The 25,248-nt window shown below is 30.4% G+C and overlaps 3 protein-coding genes, 1 long non-coding RNA gene and 1 pseudogene across 4 annotated transcripts; 3 read left to right on the forward strand and 2 right to left on the reverse strand.

Moving 5' to 3' along the window:
- Positions 1 to 499: 499 nt before the first annotated feature.
- LOC123195252 lies at positions 500 to 1,038 on the forward strand. Its single transcript, XR_006497409.1, has 2 exons — positions 500 to 605; positions 684 to 1,038. It is a non-coding gene; the product is annotated as an uncharacterized LOC123195252 (long non-coding RNA).
- A 4,537-nt stretch (positions 1,039 to 5,575) lies between these two features.
- Positions 5,576 to 9,060, forward strand: LOC123194488 (annotated as a pseudogene).
- A 2,908-nt stretch (positions 9,061 to 11,968) lies between these two features.
- On the forward strand, positions 11,969 to 12,701 carry LOC123193890. The gene has a single exon (XM_044606962.1). The coding sequence runs from the start codon at positions 12,028 to 12,030 to the stop codon at positions 12,472 to 12,474; it is 447 nt and encodes a 148-aa protein (XP_044462897.1). The 5' UTR covers positions 11,969 to 12,027; the 3' UTR covers positions 12,475 to 12,701.
- A 3,920-nt stretch (positions 12,702 to 16,621) lies between these two features.
- On the reverse strand, positions 16,622 to 21,012 carry LOC123195293 (receptor-like protein 9b). Its single transcript, XM_044608965.1, has 5 exons — positions 20,929 to 21,012; positions 20,615 to 20,761; positions 19,719 to 19,862; positions 17,786 to 17,935; positions 16,622 to 17,551 (listed from the first exon to the last, which is right to left on the reverse strand). The coding sequence occupies exons 2-5, from the start codon at positions 20,724 to 20,726 to the stop codon at positions 16,743 to 16,745; spliced, it is 1,215 nt and encodes a 404-aa protein (XP_044464900.1). The 5' UTR covers positions 20,727 to 20,761; positions 20,929 to 21,012; the 3' UTR covers positions 16,622 to 16,742.
- Positions 21,013 to 22,316: 1,304 nt separating this feature from the next.
- LOC123194908 (receptor-like protein 56) lies at positions 22,317 to 24,759 on the reverse strand. Its single transcript, XM_044608412.1, has 6 exons — positions 24,389 to 24,759; positions 24,130 to 24,288; positions 23,901 to 24,044; positions 23,477 to 23,551; positions 23,139 to 23,291; positions 22,317 to 22,423 (listed from the first exon to the last, which is right to left on the reverse strand). The coding sequence occupies exons 1-6, from the start codon at positions 24,753 to 24,755 to the stop codon at positions 22,317 to 22,319; spliced, it is 1,005 nt and encodes a 334-aa protein (XP_044464347.1). The 5' UTR covers positions 24,756 to 24,759.
- Positions 24,760 to 25,248: the final 489 nt, after the last annotated feature.

Here is a 25,248-nt window from a genome sequence, read left to right on the forward strand (position 1 = left end):
TTCCCAGACGAAGCCGACGCCGTCGTCCTCGTCTGGGAAGACGGTCGTCTTCCCAGAGGTCTTCTTCTGGGAAGACGATCGTCTTCCCAGACGAAGACGACGACGTCGGCTTCGTCTGGGAAGACGAAGAACTTCGTCTTCCCGACGAAGTCTTCGTCTCCCACGACGTCTTCGGGCGTCGATCGGACCTCCAAATGGGAGGAAAGAGATCGCCGGAAGAAGAGGTTGCTTCGGGAGGGAGCGGTCGTCGGCAACGGAGCCGGAGAGGTCGCCGGAGATTTCAAAACCAAACCCTAGGGTGAAACTGCCATTTTTTAAAACTTAGGCGGGGGGAAAATTTCAGTTTTTAAAGTTTAGGGGAGCAAAAGGAGATAAAATTTTCAGCCGTTAGGGTTTGGTTAAATCTAACCGGCCATGGGTGGGTGTTTGGTGTTTCCATAGTTAAAGGGGGGACTTTTGAGAAAACGCTAAACCTTGGGTGGGAAATAGTCGTTTGGCCTTTTTTAAATCTATAAAACATGTAGGGCGATGCTGAGGAGTGGTTTTGTCCGTATCTTATCAGAAAGGAAGAGGCCCGATAACTTAATCACGGTTTTGAAATCCCGGTAAAGTTTTAAAGCTATTAAATCGGACTGTTTTGAATTGGTTAAATTGGAGTTCAAATGTTAGCGGTTTGTGTGTAGGTGAAATTTTAAAAGCGATGAAACCACTGAAACCATTTTGAACCGCGCTTGAATTGTGTGTGCTGGGTTGTGATGTGAATCAATAAGACATGCAATCCTCTATTGTTGGTTCAACAGATCAGATCGGGAAAGGTCTGAACCGGCCCTCTGATGAGGTTCCCAATCGGGTATGAAAACATTGACCTTAAACGAAAGATGTGAAGAAGGGATAGCCTTTTTTGGCGTATTGATCAACGTGTGAGAGTGGATGTGGTAATTTTGTTTCCTGTAAGGCCATTAAAATGGAGAACAATTTTATTAAAGTAGCCAGCCAGTAAACTTAATTCGCCAGAAAATGGGTCCCTAGAAAAGCAAAGGTTATTCAATTGTGGTGAGGGACAGCCCCACATGAAAGCGAAGCAAAAATAAATTAGGCCGAGGCTTATGTCCCACTCAAGATTAGGTATATTGTCAAAGTTATATTTGTAAAATTTAAAAAATCAAAAGTCTGACTTTTATTTAAGAATTATAAATAAAATTATTATTTAATATAAAAATTTAAAAAAGTTAAAGTTTTATTACTTGTCTCTTTCAGTTTAAAAATATCATAATATTTTTTATTTAAAATTTAAAAAATTAATATTTTATCTTCTAATGTTCATAAATCATTGTCAATAATAGTCGTTTTTGGTCTCGTTAGCTCTTCTCCCCACCCCGATTTATCTCTCTTTATCAATCAAATCTTAAGTATCGACAAAATCAATTTTCTCAAATAAAGATGAAATCGTCTTTGTCGGAGTATTTTTTTTAGATGAAGATGATTTTGCCTTCATTCGAGATAAAAACTATCTTCGGAGGTCTTAGATGAAGACAATATGATCATCTGAGACCTCCAATGGTCGTCTTTATTGGAAGAAATCAATTTCGTTGGTGTATAAGATTTGATTGACAGGGAGAAATATGCTAGGAGGAAGAGCCAATTTGATCGGATGATTCACCAACCCTAAGGGGGGGAATATTGATTTTTTAAGTTTTAGGTGAGGGAGGAGAATTGTGAAAATTTTAAATTGGGGGAGATAAAAGTAAAAACATTTTAAATTCTTTTTGAGATTTTAAATAAATAGGTGAGATTTTTGATTTTTTAAATGTGACTTTAACGACACAATTAAACTTGGGTGGAAAATAGTAACAGGTTCTGGTCTGGGCAAGGCTCATCGAGCACCAAGTACTAGCGGCTGCAATCATGCTAGGGTTGGATTTGAAGCAAGCTTGTTCGGGCTTGAAACGAGTTTTGCTCGAACGAGCCCGAGCCCGAGCCCGAGCTTGCCTTGAATGAGCTCGAACCCGAACATGAGTCTGAATTTTAAGCGAAAAATAAAAACGAGCCCGAATCAAAATATCGGTTAAGCGAGCCGAGCCCGGCTCGCAAGCCGTTCACTCAAATAAAAAATAATAATTTTTATCAAAAAACGACACCGTTTTGTTCATTGAAATACGAGCTCAAAGCGAACCCGAACCCGAACACACGAACCTGAATACTAAAATTATAAAACGAGCCGAACACAAACATGTGTTTAACGAGCTCGGTAAGCCTGAACCCGAGCCCGAGCTTGGGCTCACTGAAAACGAGTCAAAAACGAGCTGGGTCCTATTTGAGTTTAGCTCAATTTGAATCCAATCCTACATCATGCTCTCTATATCTTTATATATAGTAAAGGCAAAGCATATTACCATCACTATCTAATTTGAAGGTAATTTTAGTGCAACAGCACAAAAAGGGTCGAGTCAGAAATGTGGATATCCGAGTCAGAGATTGTGGATATCTGGATAAGTTTTGGAGTTTTTTTTTCTTTTCCTGTCAAATCAAATGCTATGTCTGCATATAATAATGTTGAATGAGCTGGCGACTGCCATTAAACAACTCCATTTCTCTTGTCTGTTTGCAGGTGAACTCACTTTCAATCTACTTTTTTAGGCTACCCATTTCGTGCGCCCATCCGAGGAAGAAACAATGCTACGCCGACAGAGGATACACGAAGTGAACGTATTACTTTTTAACTTATTTGGCCGTCAAAATCACCAAGACATTTCATTCCCTGCATTGCATCGGCATGCATGTTTGTGATTTTCACCATGGGCGAAAGATATTTGAGAGCATATACTCTCTTAATTCCTAGTCCATTAGCAAGGCAGCCCCCCTCATTACATACCATAAAATTAGTATAAACAATATTTTGTATAACCTATTTTAATAATTTAATTAAATATTTAAATAATATATTATGATATAATATATATTATTTTATTTTTAATTAAAAATATTATTTAAATAACTAATTAAATATTCAAAACTATAATTACATAAGTTGATTGTATGAATATTACTGGCTAAATTCAAAATCATCGGATACCCCACAATTGTGTCTTGAGGTCTTGTACACGCTGAAAAGATGACAAGATGTCATATGGTGTTGAGAGTGGGGCGAACCAAAATCCTTGTCCGTGAAGATTTTGATTTGTCCTTCTTAGCTGAGAAAGTTTATATATATATATATATATATGGATGGGAAAAGAACAATTCCTCACCCAAAATTTGATAAAATGACAAATATATACCTATAATAGATTAAAAAATCAAAATAGTCATCCAAGTTTTAATATATTAAAACATATTTATAAATTTTATGTTAAGGTTAAAGGGTAAAATTGTTATTTTATTAATAATATTAAAATAATTAAAATTACATCTAATTTTCCCTTCTTGGTTTAAAAAATTAATATTTTTCTTCTATATTAAGTTTTAAAAAATTCACTTTTCTCTCTTAAGATATCAAAATTTGACAACTTTATATGACAAACGGTAGATCAACGATAGAGAAATAAGACAGAGTTGTGCAGAAAATAACCTCTAGATGACGATAGTTGTTCAGTGTCCAAATCTCTAGATGACGAAACGTTATCCATTCTAGACGACGCTTCATCGTTTAGATTGGATGACAAGCATCTTCTTTACTAGATGACGCTTTGTCATCTAGAGAATGGACAACTCTAGTCATCTTTCAATGTGTTGCACTAGTCACAGGTGGTCGAAGGAAGGAGTGAAGAAAAAATTTAGGGATTTGAAGAAAAAAATCACTTTTTAAAGTTTGAGTATGAGTGTTAAATGTTAATTTTTAAAACCTAAAAAATAAAATAAAATAAAATAATATATTTTTTAATATAATTATTAAATAATGGTTTTATCTTTATATTTAACGAAAAATTAAACAACAGTTTAATTATGCGTAAGTGTTTGGGTCTTTTATCTGTAACGAGTATATTTTTTATTAATCTAAAACTTAGATGAAAAATAATCTTTTGTCCTGTGTGTGTGTGTGTTTGTATATATATATATGTGATATTGGATTTTGTGACTTAACGCATGAAGTGTTTTCGGATGTTGCTCTTATCATACCATATCATCGTTGGATAACATTTGGAAACATTAGGCGCAGTGATAATGAGTATAAAATAAATATATAGATATGTGATGGGATCAAGGGCATAATCAAGAATATTACTTAGTAGGGGCAAAATATTAAACCGATTCAATTTGCAATAAAATTAATTTACTAAAATAATAAATATAATTATTAAGATTATACATAGTTATCACTTCTATAATTGCCCTCAAGGATTTTTCAAATTTTGAAAATGTTGTATAATTGTTACATTGAGAAAAACATTGACTATGCCTCAATATATGTAATAAGACAATTATTAATATATGTAATAAAACAAAGTAAACAATCAAACAAATTTTATAAATAGTTCGAAAATCAAATTTAGAAAAACTTTAACAGTCCAATATAACTCAAACCCTAATTCAATTCAATATGAAGTGAAGGAGGAAGAGAGTTGATAATACTGCAAAAAAAAGGGCATGCGCAAGAGACAAAAGAGAAGTAGAAACACCAAGGATGTTTGTTTAAACAATAAAACTATGTATACCTATTTTTAGTACATAATTTGTTTATACAAATGAAGTGTTATCATGTGATTGAATATTTCTTTATTATATGATGACATATGTTTTAAAATCATCTAATTACATTATGACACATCACTGTGTACATGAATTGTGTATAAAAAATGAGTACACATAACATTATTCTTGTTTAAAAGAGCGAAATGTCTTCTGTACTATATAGAATAAAACTGTAATATGATGATAATATTGTAAATAAAAATAAAAATTATTTACATAACTAATGACAGTATTGTGAATGAAAATTGCTTATATAACTGATGGCATGGTTATAAATATACCTATATTTATGAATTATTTTTTAAAATACAAAGGGAGTCAGTTGACCACCTTGATCCCCGCCCCTGATTTCCGGCAATGGAATCGCTGAGGTAGATGAAGAAAGCCCTTTTGGGATAATCATTTCCTCTTACCCTGATAATGGGCCATTTTTGAAGCTTGGTAATTGATATGGGCAATTAAAATAGGCAAAAATGACCATGAGACAGATTCCAAATCTAAAAGGTAATCTGCGAATGAGGACTGACTTACAACTCAAGAGAAAAGCCTGACCATCTCTTTACACGCGGCTCCTAAAATGACAAAGCTTGCCATGTGGCCAAGCTTTAAAGCAATGATTTTTAAGCTGGACTGATTGTTGACTCGGTCAAAAATTTATTAGACTGACCACGAAAGTGATAATAAATTAAATAAATATTAAAATAATATTCCATTATATAAATACATGTTTTTTATCCGATAAATTTAGTAAATTGGATGAATCATTAAGTTTTTTGACCAACCAATCTAATGTGAATAGAGCTTTTAGGAGAAATCCAAAAACATGGTAGCATGATTTGATATAATAACAAGTACACCTAATGAGCTGAGCTTCAAATTTGGAGCAGAAATTGAGAGATAGTACGAGATCTTTGTCCTATATTTGCTTAGATGGAACAGTCCCCTGAACAAGAACAAAATAAAACAAGAAGTTGACAAGAAGAAAACAGCACGGCAGCTGTAGAGGTGTCCAAATGACATGTCATATGCCTTCTGATAAACGAACGCCAACACACTTTCTCCTCTTCCATAATAAACATACAAAAACTCAGTCAATACTATGAAGCAGCAAGAAAGCTCCTGACCAAGCATCAATGGTGAGCCTGAAAGCAGGAAGCAGACCACCACGGGTGGGTCTAGGAGCATCAGTTTGGCTTCAAATAACTTCAGGGAATGCCTACAACTTCCCTCTTTATTCCCACTCTCTGAAATCAGTGCTGGGTTTTAGCCAATGCCAACTCACAATGCTTGGTGTTGCTAATGATATTGGCGAAAACGTTGGCCTCCTTCCCGGTATTGCCTCTAACAAATTCCCTCCTTGGTTTGTTCTCTTCATTGGTTCTCTTGCTTGCATGTTTGGTTATGCTGTTACCTGGCTTGCTGTTACTCGCACTGTTCGGTCCATCCCCTTATTGGTTGGTGAGTTCAATTTTCTTTGTTTTTAAATCTTCCATCTCTCCCTAAATTTTTTATCCTTCACGTAATCTTGATAGGAGTTTCTCAAGACAGATTGATCTTGGCATCGGGCTTCATTGACTTTTTTTTGTCAGATTGTAATGGTTATGTAGTTGCTCTGAGGTTTTTAAATGATATTTTTTCCTTGCCTAACAATGATTTGGGTTTGTATTTGATAAATTTTAATAAACAAGGATGAACAAAGATTAAAAATTTTGACCTCTTTATTTTCTATTTTAAATGCATATTCTGCAGCACTCTTTTGTGCTTAACAATGGCTCTTCAGTTGTGTTTATATCTAACTTAGTTACAACAGATCTTTGCCTTGGCTATTGTTGGACTCTGCATATAATATGTTTATTTTGCTGCAAGAAATCAGAGCTTGGAAGGTTTATGTTAGTAGAAGGCCTTTATAGGGGTTTACTTTATCTCATTGACCTTGTTAGATATTTGTGGAATAAAGTTGGCTAAGCTTCATATTTGTCTCAACTGAACTAGTTTTATCATCTGAAATTACAATTTTTTCTGGTAGCTTCATCCCTGGATCTTGAAATTTTCTAATTAATTCTTGATTCTTTGTTTCACCAAGTGTAAGACAGAGCAACCTTTTACCTTCCTATTTAAGCAGTTATTCAACCTAGTATCCGGCCATTATTTCAAACTCTAAAGTTGAAGACTTGCAATTTGATTAGCAGGAATTGCCTTTTGAACTGTAAGCCTAGTTTTAAATGCGGTGGCATATGCGTATGGTAAATTAAGGGAGACCTCAAAAAATAATTGAAGAAAATATTTTATATTTGAAGCATGAGGGAATGACTCTACATGCTCAAGAGTGCCTTTTCAAGTTGATTATGCGATCTCTCACTCTTTATCATGGCATTTGCACATTATGCCAATTTTCATCATCAATTAGCCTATACATAGCTACAGTGACAGAATTTTGCATATAGAGTCTTCAGTGTTTTTGATTGTTTCTAAAGATCAATACAATGAAATTTCATTAAGTTTGTGATATTACATTAGTTCCTTGAATATGTTATGTTTATTCTACCCAATATGAAAGTTTGAGGCTTAATCAAGTTGAGTCGTCTATGCCCACTAGATGTTTACAAGCAAGGCAAAATGATCTTTTTTTTTGGAAAACTTGTTTATTTCTGTTTTTATCTTACCATCAGTTACATTGGAAGTCAAATTTGTGGAGATTTGGGTGTTGGCAAAAGTTATTTCAGTTTCTATAATAAATATTATTATAAATGATCTTTCCTTTGTGATTTCACAGTTATGGATTGCACTTTGTGTTACCACTAACAGTTATGCTTGGTTGAGCATAGCTGTGCTTGTAACCAACATGAGAAACTTCCTTTTTAGTCAAGGCATTGTTACTGGTATTCTCAAAGGTTACGTGGGACTTAGTGCTATTGTATTTACTGAAATTTATAGTATGCTGCTTGATAATTCACCTTCCAAGCTATTGTTGTCCCTTGCACTGGGGGTTCATATTCTATGTTTCATGATGATGTATTTTGTTAGGCCTTGTACTCCTACTACTGGTGCAGGCTCTGCAGAGCATGGGCACTTCCTTTTCACCCAAATAGTAAGTTTTGTGTTGGGCTTATTTATTCTAGCAATTGTAGTATTGGATCATATGTTTCATTTGAGTGCCACAATGTCTTATGCTTGTCTTGCTATAATGATCATCCTTTTTATGACTCCTTTGGCTATTCTTATTAAGATGACATTTTTCCAAAAGAGAACTAGCAATTCAAAGATACTTGACCAACCAATTGGGTTATTGGACAGTTCAATTCAAGAAAGTAATGCAGACAAATTAGAACCATTGTTGGAGCCATCTCCTTCAACAACAGACTTAGGAAACTATCACAAGAGCAATGATGTGTTAGAGATTGCTATTCTTCTTACAAAAGGTGAAGGTGCAGTTAAGAAGAAAAAGAGCTCCAAAAGAGGGGAAGATTTCAAATTTAGAGAAGTTGTAATCAAGACAGATTTCTGGCTTCTTTTCTTTGTTTATTTTGTTGGAGTTGGCTCTAAGGTAACAGTTCTTAATAATCTGGCTCAAATAGGGGTTGCATAAGACATTCATGACATAACAATCTTGTTGTCTATTTTCAGTTTTTGTAATTTTGTCAGTCGACTTGGTGGAGGAATTGTTTCTGAACATTTTGTTAGGTCAATATGATCTAAGCAAATACATGCATTATTGATGCATCATCAGTATATTATCCTTTATTGCAGGTCCTTAGCTTTAATGGTAAAACTTATTGCACATTGTGACAATGTCTATTGTTTCATTTTTCTTTAGTGTTCATTATAAACTTATGTCTGTTTTTGTTGCTAGTAGGGCAAGAGCACTTCCTTGTACAATTTAGTTGACTTGCTCTCAAGTAATCATGATTATTACATATCTACTGTTTGCTTCTACTATTGATGGTACTATTTTTGCTGCAACTACATTACTTGGGATCTGTTATGGTGTTCAATTCTCTGTTATGATTCCAACTGTCTCTAAGCTTTTTGATTTGAAGCACTTTGGTATATTTTATAACTTCATGTCATTAGGGAATCCTCTTAGTGCATTTCTTTTCTTTGGCCTCTTAGCAGGGTATATATATGATAATAAGGCAGCAAAGCAACCTGAAACTAATATGTTGAATCCCATTGTATCTTGTTTGGGTCCTAATTGCTTCAAGACCACCTTCTTGGTTCTGGTTGGTGTCTGTAGTGTAGGATCCATTTTGGGCATCATCTTAAGTGTTAGAATAAGATTGGTTTACCAAATGCTTTATTTTAGGGGTTTGTTTAGGTTGCCTTAATACGTGTGTGTAAAACGTAATAAGGTAAAACAATATCTTTCACTATTTAGTTAGATATTTTTGTAAACTCAAAATCAGTCATCATTCCAGAATATGGTTTTATAGTAATAAAAATTTGCATTGCTAGATCATATAAAGAAAGAATTTGGAGAGCATGAACATTCAACTTCAGTAGATTATACTTTTTGATATCAAAAATCCAGTAGTCCAGGGCTTGAGATAATATCAACGTAATCTCCCTCTTCTGTGGAACATCTTTTGAAGGCAAAACTATGAGGTCAATGGACAATAACTCATGCATTTATGTGTTTATTATGTGTGAATCGAAGTAATATCAACAGTATTAAACCCCCCCGTAATTCCATGCTAGAAGTTGCACTACCTCACAACATTCAACCATTGGGCATAACTTATCAGAAATATCTTAATTCCATCTTAATCATAGCTATATAGATCTTTAATTTGACACAATATTTGAGATCATGTAGGTTTCAGATCTTGAAAAAGAGCTGCCCATTGTGAATGATCATCATAACCAGCACCCAAGTTTTCCTGGCTGTTGCTGTTGTCTTGTCTGTTTAAATCTTTGGGCTTGGAGGTCGTCTATACCATTGCCCAGATAACTTTGGACTTCTATTTGCGTATATAGGTCCATCCAGAGAACCAGAGTATATTGGGCTCATAGAACTGAAGAGCAATCTCTCCTGCATGTTAGTGTTTTGAGGCTTCTATTTGTGACAATCAACTCGTCTTGCACCAATGGCAATGGCCCAGATTTTGCACTATAGTTCTGGTTGGCCCAGATCATCATACTTGACATTTTTCTACTCTTATACTTCCCTGTCAATGAAATCAAAGGATAAACAAGTTGTGTCTAATACCGCAAAAGGAAATTGCTGTGTATTTGTTGATGCCAATTTGTATACACCAACGAGAAGTATGCACTTATACATAATGATTCTAAAAAAGAAAATTTAGGAACTAATTCTTAAAAAAAATAATAATAATAATGTTTCTAATGTGCCTTCTACATATAACTCTTACTTGTTAAATTTTGAAAATCTAAAATCTCACTCATTAAGTAAGTTGTTAAACAGTTTCTGTTAATTTAAGGTTTAACCAAGTATTTTACTTTGTATTTAATAAAATGATCAAAATACTTTTCTTATTAAGAGAAAATGAAGAGGTTTAAAAATTTTTTGATAAAGTAAATTTTTCCCTAGACTTTTTTTTTCTTCTCTAGTCATCTCTTTGTTGTCCATGAGAATGTCTTAGAAAATAATTACAGTTGATAAAGTAATTGAAAGAAAAATTAGACATAATACCATTGATTGCTAACTCCTTGGAAAATTCAAACTTTTTCATTTCCAATTTGTTCAATTGGAACGAGATTGAGCCCAAAAGATTGGGAATTGAGAAGACGTAGTCGGGTGCGTATTTGTTAACTTAGGCTTATCGTTATAAAAGATAATTTTTTATTTTTTTAATATTATATATTAAATAATAATTATATTTTTAAAATTAATAAATTTGATTAATTTTAACAGTTGATAGATGAGATTTTGGATTTTCAAAATTTTATACACTTAATATTATTGTCTATAGGCTTAAAATGAGGTTGATTTTTATTATCATGCTACAAATTTCATGTTGAAAGAGATAGAGATAATATTTTCATTCAAATACAACAGCAAGATTTGTATGTAATTTCCATATTAGGTCAACATTATAATTACGTAGAGAAAATGTTCATAATGTTTATGGTTCCAAAATCGATCATTTGTTCATGTCCCACTAAATTTGTTTCTAAGCCCTAGTAATAATTAAAATCATTTATAAATTGAATTTAAAAATATCTTATATTTGGATAAATTGTTTATATTTGTATGAACAGCTAAATTTGTTTATATTTTTATAAATTGAATTCTTATTGAGTTTCGTATAAACCATATGATAAAATCCCATATGAATTTTAGAAGTTTAAAAAGCCTAAACTTAAATACACAATTTGATTAGTAGGAATTGCCTTTTGAACTGTAAGCCTAGTTTTAAATGCGGTGGCATATGCGTATGGTAAATTAAGGGAGACCTCAAAAAATAATTGAAGAAAATATTTTATATTTGAAGCGTGAGGGAATGACTCTGCATGCTCAAGAGTGCCTTTTTAAGTTGATTATGCGATCTCTCACTCTCTATCATGGCATTTGCACATTATGCCAATTTTCATCATCAATTAGCCTATACATAGCTACAGTGACAGAATTTTGCATATAGAGTCTTCAGTGTTTTTGATTGTTTCTAAAGATCAATACAATGAAATTTCATTAGGTTTGTGATATTACATTAGTTCCTTGAATATTTTATGTTTATTCTACCTAGAACGAAAGTTTGAGGTGAAATATCATTAAGTTTGTTACATCAGTTCCTTGACTATGTTATGTTTATTCTACCCAATATGAAAGTTTGAGGCTTAATCAAGTTGAGTCGTCTATGCCCACTAGATGTTTACAAGCAAGGCAAAATGATCATTTTTTTTTGGAAAACTTGTTTATTTATGTTTTTATCTTACTATCAGTTACATTGGAAGTCAAATTTGTGGAGATTTGGGTGTTGGCAAAAGTTATTTCAATTTCTATAATAAATATTATTATAAATGATCTTTCCTTTGTGATTTCACAGTTATGCTTGGTTGAGCATAGCTGTGCTTGTAACTAACATGAGAAACTTCCTTTTTAGTCAAGGCATTATTGTTGGTATTCTCAAAGGTTACGTGGGACTCAGTGCTATTGTATTTATTGAAATTTATAGTATGCTGCTTGATAATTCCTCTTCCAAGCTATTGTTGTCCCTTGCACTGGGGGTTCATATTCTATGTTTCATGATGATGTATTTTGTTAGGCCTTGTACTCCTACTACTGGTAAAGACTCTGCAGAGCATGGGCACTTCCTTTTCACCCAAATAGTAAGTTTTGTGTTGGGCTTCTTTATTCTAGCGACTGTAGTATTGGATCATATGTTTCATTTGAGTGCCATAATGTCTTATGCTTGTCTTGCTATAATGATCATCCTTCTTATGGCTCCTTTGGCTATTCTTATTAAGATGACATTTTTCCAAAAGAGAACTAGCAAATCAGAGATACTTGACCAACCAATTGGGTCGTTGGACAGTTCAATTGAAGAAGGTAATGTAGACAAATTAGAACCACTGTTGGAGCCATCTCCTTCAACAACAGACTTAGGAAGCTTTCACAAGAGCAATGATGTGTCAGAGATTGCTATTCTTCTTGCAGAAGGTGAGGGTGTAGTTAAGAAGAAAATAAGCCCCAAAAGAAGGGAAGATTTCAAATTTAGAGAAGGTGTAATCAAGGCAGATTTTTGGCTTCTTTTCTTTGTTTATTTTGTTAGAGTTGGCTCTGGGGTAATAGTTCTTAATGATCTAGCTCAAATAGGGGTTGCATAAGACATTCATGACATAACAATCTTGTTGTCTATCTTTAGTTTTTGTAATTTTGTCAGTCAACTTGGTAGAGGAATTGTTTCTAAACATTTTGTTAGGTCAATACAGTCTAAGCAAATACATGCATTATTGATGCATCATCAGTATATTAGCCCTTCTTGCATGTCCTTAGCTTCAATGGCAAAACTTATAGCACATTGCGACAATGTCTATTTTTTCATTCTCCTTTAGTGTTCATTATAAACTTAAGTCTGTTTTTGTTGCTAGTAGGGCAAAAGCACTTCCTTGTACAATTTGGATGACTTGCTCTCAAGTAATCATGATTATTACATATCTACTGTTTGTTTCTACTATTGATGATACTATTTTTGCTGCAACTACATTACTTGGGATTTGCTATGGTGTTCAATTCTCTATTATGATTCCAACTGTCTCTAAGCTTTTTGATTTGAAGCACTTTGATATATTTTATAACTTCATGTCATTAGGGAATCCTCTTGGTGCATTTCTTTTCTCTGGCCTCTTAGCAGGGTATATATATGATAATAAGACAGCAAAACAACATGAAACTAATCTGCTGAATCCCAATATATCTTGTTTGGGTCTAAATTGCTTCAAGATCACCTCCTTGGTTCTGGCTAGTGTCTGTAGTGTAGGATCTATTTTGGGCATCATCTTAAGTGTTAGAATAAGACTGGTTTACCAAATGATTTATTTTAGGGGTTCGGTCAGGTTGCCTTAATATGTGTGTGTAAAATGTAACAAGATAAAACAACATCTTTCACTATTTAGTCAGATATTTTTGTAAACTCAAAATCAGTCACCAGTCCAAAATATGGTTTTATAGTAATAAAAATTTGCATTGCTAGATCATATAAAGAAAGAATTTGGAGAGCATGAACATTCAACTTCAGTAGATTATACTTTTTGATGCCAAAAATCCAGCAGTCCAGGGCCTGAGTTAATATCAACGTAATCTCCCTCTTTTGTGGAACATCTTTTAAAGGCAAAACTACGAGGTCAATGGACAATAACTCATGGATTTAAGTGTTTATTATGTGCGAATCGAAGTAATATCAACAGTATTAAACCACCAGTAATTCCATGCTAGAAGATGCACTACCTCACAACATTCAACCATTGGGCATAACTTATCAGAAATATCTTTAACTCCATTTTAATCATAGCTATATAGATATTTAATTTGACGCAATATTTGAGATAATGTAGGTTTCAGATCTTGAAGAAGAGCTGCCCATTGTGAATTATCATCACAACCAGCACCCAAGTTTTGCTGGCTGTTGCTGTAGTCTGTATAAATCTTTGGGCTTGGAGGTCGTCTATGTCATTGCCCAAATAACTCGGACTTCTGTTTGCGTATATAGGTCCATCCAGAGAACCAGAAGATATTGGGCTACTGTAACTGAAGCTTCTATTTGTGACAATCAACTCGTCCTGCATAATGTCAATGGCCCAGATTTTGCGCCATGGTTCTGATTGGCCCAGATCATCATACTTGACTTCTTTCCACTCCTGTACTTCCCAGTCAATGAAATTAAAGGATAAATTACAAATTGAAATCCAAGGATTAACAAGGTGCGTCTAATACCGCAAAAGAAAATTGTTGTGTATTTGTCGATGCCAATTTGTATACACCACCGAGAAGTATGCGAGGCTAGGTGGGGCGCCAGGCGCAAGAAAATAATAATGCCCATTAAAATTAACATAATAATTTTGCATCCACTTATATAGAATGATTCTAAAAAAGAAAATTTAGGAATCAATTCTTTTTGGAAAAAAAATTGATGTTTTTAATGTGTCTTCCATTTATAACTGAAGAAGGGCTAGGCTAGAGGTACAACATAGACTATTTTTAATTATTATTATTAATACTATTAGGCCAAAAAGACTTACTCTCACTAGGATTAGATTCTAATCGAATTTAAGTTAGATTTGAATGAGTCTGAAATGAGGTAAGCTCAAATGAGTTTGAATTTGAAATTTTAACATTTTCGAGTTCAAACTTTAGAGTGTTTAGCTCGTTAAACTTGTGAACTAAAATTTTTAATACAAAACGATATCGTTTTGTCTAATATGTATTAAAACGACATCGTTTTAATAACAAATAAGTTAAAAACTCAAACTCAAATCGAATTTAAACTTGGGTATTTTGAAACGAGTTAAACTCGAGTTTAATTGAAATGAGTTTTACGAGCATAAACTCAAACTCAAACTTGATTCAGTTTGAATCTAACTATAATTTCCACCCATAATTTGATGTTTTTCTGAACTCTCATTAAATTTTGAAAATCTAAAATCTCACTCATTAAGCATTAATTTAAACAGTTTTGATTAGTTTAGGATTTATTGAAGTGTTTTACCTTGTATTTAATAAAATGACCAAAATATCCATCTTAGTAAGAGAAAATAGAGAGGTTTAAAATTTTTTTGATAAAGTAAATTTTTCCCCCGGTTTTTTTAATTCTTTTCTTCTCCGGTCATCTCTTTGTTGTCCTGGCAGAATGTCCTGAAAAATAATTACAGTTGATAAAATAATTGAAAGAAAAGTTAGACATAACACCATTGACTACTAACTCTCCTGGAAAATTCTAACTTTTCCATTTCCAGCTTGGTTGAAAAGCCAAAAACCCTTGACGCACAAATAAAATTAGAAAAAAAGAAATGGAAAATTCCACCCAAGAATCCCATCTCAGATCCGACAACTCTGTCACCTATGACTCCCCTTAGCCTCTCTATGCCATGACTTTCTCTTCCATTCGCTCTCGTCATTTCCAACGCATCGCCGTCGGTAGCTTCATTGAAGACTACATCAACCGAGTCGACGTCGAGACCCTCTCTATCAAAACACCCTACTCTTTCCTTTGACCACCCATATCTGCCCACCAAGCTCAAGTTCCAACCCAATTCCGCCCGCAAATCCTCCGATCTTCTCGCCTCCTCCAGTGACTTCCTCCGCCTCTGGGAAATCCGTGACTCTTCGATGAAGCCCGTCACTGTCCTCAACAACAGCAAAAGCAGTGAATTCTGCACGCTTTTAACCTTGTTTGATTGGAGTGAGATTGAGCCCAAGAGATTGGGAACTGGGAAGACGTAGTCGGGTGCATATTTGTTAACTTAGGTTTATTGTCAGAGGAGATAAATTTTTATTTTTTTAATATTATATATTAAATAATAATTATATTTTTAAAATTAACGAATTTGATTAATTTTAACTGTTGATAGATGAGATTTTGGATTTTCAAAATTTTTATGTACACTTAATATTATTGTCTATAGGCTTAAAATGAGGATGATTTTTAGTATCATGCTACAAATTTCATGTTGAAAGAGAGAGAGATAATATTTTTATTCAAATACAACAACAAGATTTTTATGTAATTTCCATATTAGGTCAACATTATAATTACGTAGAGAAAATGTTCATAATGTTTATGGTTCCAAAATCGATCATTTGTTCATGTCCTACTAAATTTGTTTCTAAGCCCTAGTAATAATTAAAATCATTTATAAATTGAATTTAAAAATATCTTATATTTGGATAAATTGTTTATATTTGTATGAACAGCTAAATTTGTTTATATTTTTATAAATTGAATTCTTATAGAGTTTCGTATAAACCATATGATAAAATCCCATATGAATTTTAGAAGTTTAAAAGGCCTAAACTTAAATACACAATGTGGGGTGCTTACCCATAGTTAATATTTCTATTACTAATAAAAGGAAAATAATTCCTAAAACTATTGACTGTGAATTTATTGGATATTCCTTGTATACTGTTACTCATAGATTATGGTATTAAATTACGGAGGACATGAAATTTCTAATAACCCTATAATATAACCTTGTGATGTTGTATCTTTTTAAGAACATTTTCCTTATGAAAAATATATGAATCTCGAGATAATTTTAATTTTGCCCTTATCACAGCAATGATTTTTGTTTTCTGGGCTTTCTAGATCCCTTCACCAGCAACATTTGTGAGGAAGTTAGAGGCCCACTGACGTCAAGTAAGGAATTAGAAGCAGCATTTCACTTGAAAATTATTACTACTCAAGATAAGGTAAGTCAAATTAAAAAGCTTATCAATCAAATATGAAAAATCACACAAATTAATTGGCATTTCACCTCACAGTGGAAAATCAAAATGATTAACTCTCATTAATAATACTTTGAAAATTTCTAATTAACAAAACTACAATAGGTTAAACATTCAAAATGATTGTTTAACATAATAATATCTATCAAATTTAACATATTTCACCTTGTAGACTATTATTTGACAATGCAAGGCGATATAATGAGAGACAACCCATGGCCATCTGATGAGGTATGCGTCCGGTCAATAAATTATTGGACAAGTCCAATATTTGCAATAGTTTCATGTCACCAAATGATGAGGGAATACTACCATTCAAAGCATTTCTAGACATATTTAAATATTGTAGCATTGGTAGATAAGTTCCAATTCCATTTGGAATATGCTCATGGAAGGAATTGATGGAGATATCTAATCCTGCCAAGAACATGTGAGAATGATTTGGTAATTGCAAAGGCCCTGAAAGAGAATTATTAACTAGATAAAGATTTCTTAGGTTAGTATTATTGTTTAACAACCAAATTGGAAACTCTCCCTTCAAATTAAGGTTGTAGAGATAAATTTCTTTTAAGTCATATTGACTGCAGAGAAATTTGGGAAATGAACCATTATATTTGTATGCACCTAAAGAGATGGAATTTAACTGAAATTTTGGTGCCAAATGTTGTGACTCAATTCCTGCATATATTTCAGTGTTATAGGCATAGAAGGTCTTGAGTTTTGAGTGGTTAAAAAATGGTTCAAGGGAAATTGGAATTTGGAAATTATTGTTTGAAAGTCGTAGATCTTGGATAGATGTTAGCACCTTAAGGGGAGATGAGGATATGTCTCCAGTAAATTGATTTGATGAGATATCAATAGATTCAAGGGAAGTCAAGTTGGCAAGGCACCAAGGCAAGTCACCCCACAAATCGTTGTTTGTAATGCTTAAATCCTGGAGATGAAGTGACTTACAAATTCCTGAAATAACAAAAATGTTCTTTAAATATTATTATATGAATATAATCAGGGATTATAATTATGAAATTTGATAAGAAAATCTTCAATATATAGCATGAAATCTCTTTATGTTGTATAAATTTTTATACAGGCATGTATATGTGTGTGTGTGTGCATCATTAATAGGTTTTGGTTGAATATTTGCAAGCAAAAAACTTGATTAAACATGTAAAGGAGAGAGAAGTATATATTAACCTTGCTTAAGAAATGTATTTGGTAGATTGCTTCCATCCAACCATAAATTTTGTAGAGAATTAAATGATTCATTCAGCATCCGAAGATAATCAATGTTAAGATGAGTGTTATGTATCTCCAAAACATTCAAATTCTTGAAAGTAAGCAGATCTGTAAAAATTAATAAAAAGAAGTTGAAACAACTATTAAATACTCTAAATATCAAATTACCTAAATGTTAATTTTAAATTCTAATTAAGATTAACATTATCCTTGATTTGTGGAGCAATATTTTCAAGAAAGGAATTAAATAAGTGATTGATAGGTTATGCTTGATTGAATCCAAAACTAAAAATTAATTAATGTTGTATAGAAAAAAGTATTAATCTCGCTTAACTAAGGTGCTTGTGAGATTACAATTATCTGATATGCTAAATCAGAAATTGATATAAATGTTTTTTTTATATTTTAAATTCTAATCAAGTCATTAATGATTAATATTAGACATTTTAAGTTTAGGCATAGGCCATAAACAAGAAATGTCTTAATTTATTCAAAAACATAATATGATAAGGTGTTTTTTTTTTTATATGGTAATAGAAGCAATTTGATTTAATAATCAAGTTCATTCATGAATGTTATCGTGAGTCACAAAAAGCAATTACTTGCAAACATATTCTAACCTTGGTCAAATAGAAAGTAGACAATTCTACATATAAAGAAAAAAAATGTGTATGGAAAATATAAGAGACATTCTATTAACTAATTATACTTATGAACATGGTCACCCCAAAAAGTTTATCAAGTATTTTTCATATAAATTTAATTCTAAATAGAATTTCAAAATAATTGCATTATAATCATAATTTAAATGTATTATAGATTAAAATAAATTCAATTTTTTAACCGCTCATAGTTAAAATTATAACAAGTAATTAATATTTTATGTAATAGTTAAAATGCTATTTAAACTTTTATTTTTCTTTTCTATTAAGGAGATTGTCAATTTACAACCACTTATTTAGAAACAATACTAAAAGACCATGTCCATTAGAAAATAATATAAAATATACAATTAAAGAACTTATAAATCATTCTCACCAAATCCATTATTATAAACAAAAAATACAGTGTTTTTTCCTTTTTATTTTATTGAAAATGCAAAACAAATTTTAGCAAAACAAATCTTTCGTTTGTAAACATGTTTTTAAAAAAAAGAATTGACTGGTTACTAATTAATGTTATAAGGAAAGAGAAGTATTAATCTCACTTAATTAATGTGCTTGACATTATAATTATAAAGTTATTGAGTCTTAAGGAAATTGTATAATCCATTCAATATTATAAGGAAGCTATTAAGCACAATTCCTTTCATCTCTATATGTTTCAAACTCTTGACAATAGGTAAAAATTCAAATGATATTATATTAATTTATTAGACTATCTTAGCTTAATTGTCTTAACTGAAATAATATATGATATCGTATCATATTAATAGGTCATTAATTACTTGATATTATGTAAATTTTCAATATAACAATTAATTCAATATAGTAATGGTACTTGACAATATAATTTACTTACTTTGATTTAAAGTGTTTTTTGAGGTCACTATTTTTAATTAATAAATATGTCAAATTCTTGAAATTGAGTAATGAAAAATTTCCTAATCAAATCAATATTGGACAATGAGATATAAATGATGTATGAGACTGGATTGTTATCTTTAATGCAAAACTAATTGAATATCCCAATCCAATAGTGTCATTATTAATATTATAAATAATTTGTTTATGTAAGTAATACAATTCAAAATTAATATTTGAAAGTTTTCCATTTTTAGTCTCAACTTATTCAAAAAGCATAATCTAGTGAAGAGTATTAATCAAATTCATTCATGAGTGTTGTACAACAAGCAATAATAATTTGCAATTATTTAAAAGTATATTCTAACCTTGATCAAATTGAGTGTCGTTGAGAGTACTATCCCATATTTGTATAGACTCAAGAGAAGGCATGGTCTCAAGCAATTGAAGAAAGTTGTTGTAAACAGTATCTTCAATTTCTAACCTTGTCAAATTCTTGAATGTGGGCAATTCTACACAAATAGAAAAATATGTGTAAGGAAAATAATTGTATTATAATAATAAATTCATAAAGTAATTGTATATATGAACATGATCACCACAAAAAGTTTATCAAGTATTTTTCATATAAATTTAGCTCTAAATATAATTTCAAAATAATTGCATTATAATCATAATTTAAATGTATTATAGATTAAAATAAATTTAATTTTTTAACAGCCCATAGTTAAAATTATAATAACTAATTGATATTTTATGTAATAGTTAAAATGGTGTTTAAACTTTTATTTTTCTTTTTTATTAAGGAGATTGTCAAATTTACGATCACTTATTTTAGAAACAGTACTAAAAGACCATGATTTATAAAACTTAATTAAAAAGGGCATTTAACATCTAAATTCCGTTAAAATTAACCGTTTTTATTTTAACACCCTTCTTAGTGACTATTTTAATTAGACATATAATAATTAACATGTCCACTAGGAAATAATTTCAGTAGGATTAAATAAAAGATGTTTTCAATTTATTTAGTGTGAAAATAAAATATACAACTAAAGAATTTATAAATAATTCTCACCAAATCCTTTACTCTATATATATAAAAAAAAAAATACGGTATTTTTCCCTTTTTATTTTGTTGAAAATGCAAAACAAATTTTATCAAAGTTAAAATTTTTACTTATCCTTCATTTTTAGAACATGTTTTCTAAAAATAAAATTGACTAGTCACTAATTAATGTTATAAGGAAAAAGAAGTATTGACCTTGTTTACTTAACGTGCTTGTAAAATTACAACTATAAAGTAGCAAAGTCTCAAGGGAATTGCACGATCTATTCAATATTGTAGGGAAGTTGTTGAGCACAATTTCTCCCATCTCTACATATTTCAAACTCTTAAGAGTAGGTAAAACTGCAAGCAATATCATATTGATTTATTAGATCATTTTAACTTAATTATCTTAACTGAAATAATATATAATATCATATCATATTAATGGGTCATTAATTACTTGATATTATATCAATTTTCAATAGAATAATTAATTCAACATAGAAGGAGAGAAAAAACTTACTAACCTTGATTTAAAGTGTTTTTGAGGCCACTACCAATAATTGATAATTTTGTCAAATTTTTGAAAGTAGGCAATTCTACATAAAACAAATGAAATATATAAGTGGAAATAAATAAGATATACCCTCAACATTAATCTAAATTAATTCTTTTTATATTAAACAAAATGAATCATGAAAAAAATTCCTAATCAAATCAAATATTGGACAATATAATATGAATGACCTATAAGACTAGAGTTTTTATCTTTAGTACAAAACTAATTGAATATCCCAGTCCAATTAGCTATTATGCTAAATTAGAAATTTGCCTCATTATTAATATTATAAATAATTTGTTTATGTGAATAATAAAATTCAAAATAAATATTTGAAAGTTTTCCATTTTTAAGTTTAGGCATAGGCCACAAAAAAATGTTGTCACTTATTCAAAAAGCATGTTCATTCATGAGTGTTATAAGTAACAATAAGTAACAATAATTTGCAATTATTTGAAAATATATTCTAACCTTGGGCAAATAAAGTATCATTGAGGTTACTATAGTAAATTACTATAGACTCAAGAGAATTCATGACCCCAAACATTTGAAGAAAGTTGCAGTGAATAACAGTGTAACCAATTTCTAACTTTGTCAAATTATTGAATATAGGCAATCCTACACCAAGGAAAAAATGTGTAAGGAAAATAAAGAAGAAATTTTATAAACTAATTGTATATATCAACATGATCAACTCAAAATAATTTCAAAGTATTTATCTTATTATTATTGGTTTTTATAATTTCAAAATAATTGTATTATAATCGTAAATTAAAAGTATTATAGATTAAAAATAAATTTAAATTTAAAAATTGATATTTAAAATGATAAAAATATAATTGGTAAAATAATTAAAATAGAAATTAAAATTTAATTTTTATTTCAAATAAGGAGATTATCAATTTAGGGCAACTAATTGTAGAAGTAGATATTAAAGTCTATAAGTTATAAAACTTGTTTAAAATGACAACTTAACACCCAAATTTTGTCAAAATTAACTGTTTGATTACATTTACAGAAATACCCTTATAATGAAAATTTATTAAAAAACTATTGATGTTATGGACAAGAACTATTTTATATATTTAATGTGGACTCTTTAGTAAAACATGGATTGAATTTGCTAATATTCTGAAGTAGAAATTATTAGCATTATTAATATTATAAATAATACAAGACAATAAATTAATGTAGTTGGAAATTTGTATAGACATTTTTTAAGTAAGTAATAATATTAAAAAATTTTCCATTTTAAGTTTAGGCATAGGCCTTAAATAATCAATGTCTTAGTGTATTCAAAAATTATATCATAAGCAACTATTTGTAATTATATTCTAACTTTGGTCAAATGGAGCATCATTGAGGTTGAAGAGAACTCATAATTCCAAACATTTGAAAAAGGTAGTTATCAAAAATAGAGCCAAAAATGCTTAACTCTATCAAACTTTTGAATAAAGACCACTCTACACATAAAGGAAAAAAAATGTGCAAGAAAAATACAGAAAAATGTGCAAGAAAAATAGTCATCCCAAGATTTTTTAAGTATTTTTCATATTGTTATTGGTTCTAATTATAATTTTGAAATAATTGTATTATAATCATAAATTCATAGAATTATAGGTTCAAATAAATTTAAATTTAACAACTTACAACTTGTTAAAATGTCAAAAACTAATTTATCTTTTTTAATAATAATTAAAATGGAAATTAAATGATTATTTTTGTTTTCAATTAAAATGGAACAATGATAATGCCACTTGTAATTGCAGAAACTAATTTTACAAACAATAGTAAGAGACTGTAACTTATATAAACTTATTTAACTAGACCACTTAACATCTAGACTTTGTTAAAGTTCAGTGTTTGATAGATTTACTGTAATGCCCTTCTCGATGACTATTTTGATTGGGCATATAATATTTAACATGTCTAAAATAATTTCAGCTCCATTAAATAAAGTTGTTTTTCGTTTAATATGTGAAAATGCAATATTGTACATTTAAAGAATATATAAATCAAATTTCAATTTATTCTCACCAAATCCTTTCTTATAAATTAAAATTCAATGTTATCATTTTATTTCGTTGAAAAGGTAAAACAAATTTTATCAAAATTATTTAGTAATTAAAAGAATTATTTAAAATGATTTTTTTTGTTGGGCAATATTAATGTACTTACCATAACCAGAAAGTCTTCCACTAATATTACAATACCATAGATCAAAAGATTGTAAGGATGACAATAAACCCAATGTCTGAAAGAGACTATTCCCATCACTAATTGACACATTATATAGAGAAAGTGAATATAACTTCCTCAAACCTGCATCACCTGTGTGCATATAAAAAGATTCAAACACAACTATTTTCATTGCTCTCTCATTAAAAAATGTTCCCTCAATTTATTTGATTTAAGGGATAAAAGGACAGTTGTAATAGGAAAACAAAGACAAGTGTTTAATTACTATATTGGGTTTGGTTTGAAATTATTAAAATAGATTATGTAATAGTCGATACCTTTTGAGAAAACGATTTTGTTAATCTGATTTCCTCCCATGTATAATACCTCTAAATTGCTCAAAGAGACTAGTTCTGGGAATAATTATAATAAGAACGAGTTAAACTAGTAAGTATTCAAAGGACTTTAATTCAATGCTCTTGATTTCATTAAAGCTAATATATAAATTATTCAAACTACTCAAGACAGACAAAGAGAGAATATGTGACACTTATAAACATTCCTTATACTATTTAAAAATAAATCTATTAATGATGAAAGATTATTGCTTTTAATATGTTTAATAATAAAAGACTTTCATTAATTTAATTTTAAATGATGTACAAGTCAGCTTGTGACATCTTTTCAATTTAACAAAATAAAATAAAGGTTGTACATAAAATCGTATTATCCATAAGAAATTAAAATGGGAAGCAAACTTACCTTGAAGATCAAATGTTCCTTTTAATCCAATGTCATACATATCTAATTCTTTTAATGAAGAGAGAGTAGACACATATGATAGTATATTATGGTTGAAAGTGTTACCACTTAAATCGAGATACTCCAAGTTGTTCAACTTTGCAACTGGAAAACAATCCAATAATAATAATAATAATAATAATAATAATAATAATAATAATAAAAGTTAAGTTATGTAATGGAACATTACCATTAAAATGGTTTAGTTCTCTTAAATGATTATAAGCTAAACTTAAATTCTTGAGAGATGAATGCTTGCTCAAAGCTGATAAAATACGGCTGTCATTAAACATATTGTAATCGAGGTAGAGACCCTTGAGATTACTTAAGTGTGATAATCTTTCAAAACCTGTAAAAATATCTCATTAATAAATTAAATTTAGTAAATAAAAGTATATTTGCATTCTTTAAAATCAATTCATTAATTTTGAAGATGGACAGTAAAATACCTTCATTCTCAACACAACCAGCTATAAGATTATCACTTAAATCAAGTGTTTCCAGTTCTTGGAAGGGAGAAAACAAAGAAACATTTAGGTTCCACTCCCCTAATTCTTGATTTCTTGCATAGTATAGATCAAGACCTATCACTCTGCCTGTTGTATTGCTGCATTCAATCATTTCCCACTGACAACAATTTGATGAATCCTCATCTCTCTCAACCCATTCTTGAATTGAGTAAGGATCATTGAAGAAATGTTTTAGTTGCAAGAGAGCAGATTTCTCTTGCTTCAAACAACTCTCAACCCTCCATCTTTTTGATGTAATAAACATCAACATCAAAATCAACCACACCTTCACACATTTTAACTCCATCTCTCAATAATAATACTCAAATCTCTTGGCTTCTATTATTGCCAAGAGATTGGCTTTGGGTATTTATAATATAGAAACATGTTGAATGTCTTTTTCAACCCATTTTCCTTCTTCTTTCCTTTTTCATGGTCATTATATACTTTATTAAATTTTGATGAACAAAAAATGATAATATATTAATTAACTAGTTAGAAAACCCTATAATAAGTTTGAGAAATATGTATAGTTTTAGTTCAACTTATACTTTGTTTATATAAACTATGTAAACAAATTAAAAATTATGTAATACGAATTAATGTAATTATACTGATTTGTCTCACAAATTTTATATTAGATCTCTAATTATACTGACTAAAAAATAAGAATATTTTTATTTCACAAAAACTAATCTTTAGTTATTAATGGTAGGATTACCTTTTGAATTATGCTTTTGTTAAAAGATTTCATGTGAGTTAAAAAGTAATTAAATTAATTAATAATCCAAAATTCTTGT

Source organism: Mangifera indica, chromosome 13 (assembly GCF_011075055.1).
Source record: "Mangifera indica cultivar Alphonso chromosome 13, CATAS_Mindica_2.1, whole genome shotgun sequence".
Taxonomy (NCBI): Eukaryota; Viridiplantae; Streptophyta; class Magnoliopsida; order Sapindales; family Anacardiaceae; genus Mangifera; species Mangifera indica.

Excerpts from the sequence above, each read along its gene's own strand:
- LOC123193890 (XM_044606962.1), top strand. The coding sequence starts at position 12,028 with ATGTTTCATTTGAGTGCCATAATGTCTTATGCTTGTCTTGCTATAATG.
- LOC123195293 (XM_044608965.1), bottom strand. The coding sequence starts at position 20,726 with ATGGGAGAAATTGTGCTCAACAACTTCCCTACAATATTGAATAGATCG. Across the intron at positions 19,863-20,614 it reads AAGCACGTTAAGTAAACAAG|AATTGCCCACATTCAAGAAT; the intron begins GTCAATACTTCT and ends CTATTTGTGTAG. Across the intron at positions 17,552-17,785 it reads AAATACATTTCTTAAGCAAG|GAATTTGTAAGTCACTTCAT; the intron begins GTTAATATATAC and ends TTGTTATTTCAG.
- LOC123194908 (XM_044608412.1), bottom strand. The coding sequence starts at position 24,755 with ATGGAGTTAAAATGTGTGAAGGTGTGGTTGATTTTGATGTTGATGTTT. Across the intron at positions 23,292-23,476 it reads CAAAATCGTTTTCTCAAAAG|GTGATGCAGGTTTGAGGAAG; the intron begins GTATCGACTATT and ends ATATGCACACAG. Across the intron at positions 22,424-23,138 it reads TGGAAGACTTTCTGGTTATG|AGTGGTCTTTATTCAAAAGT; the intron begins GTAAGTACATTA and ends CTTTATGTGTAG.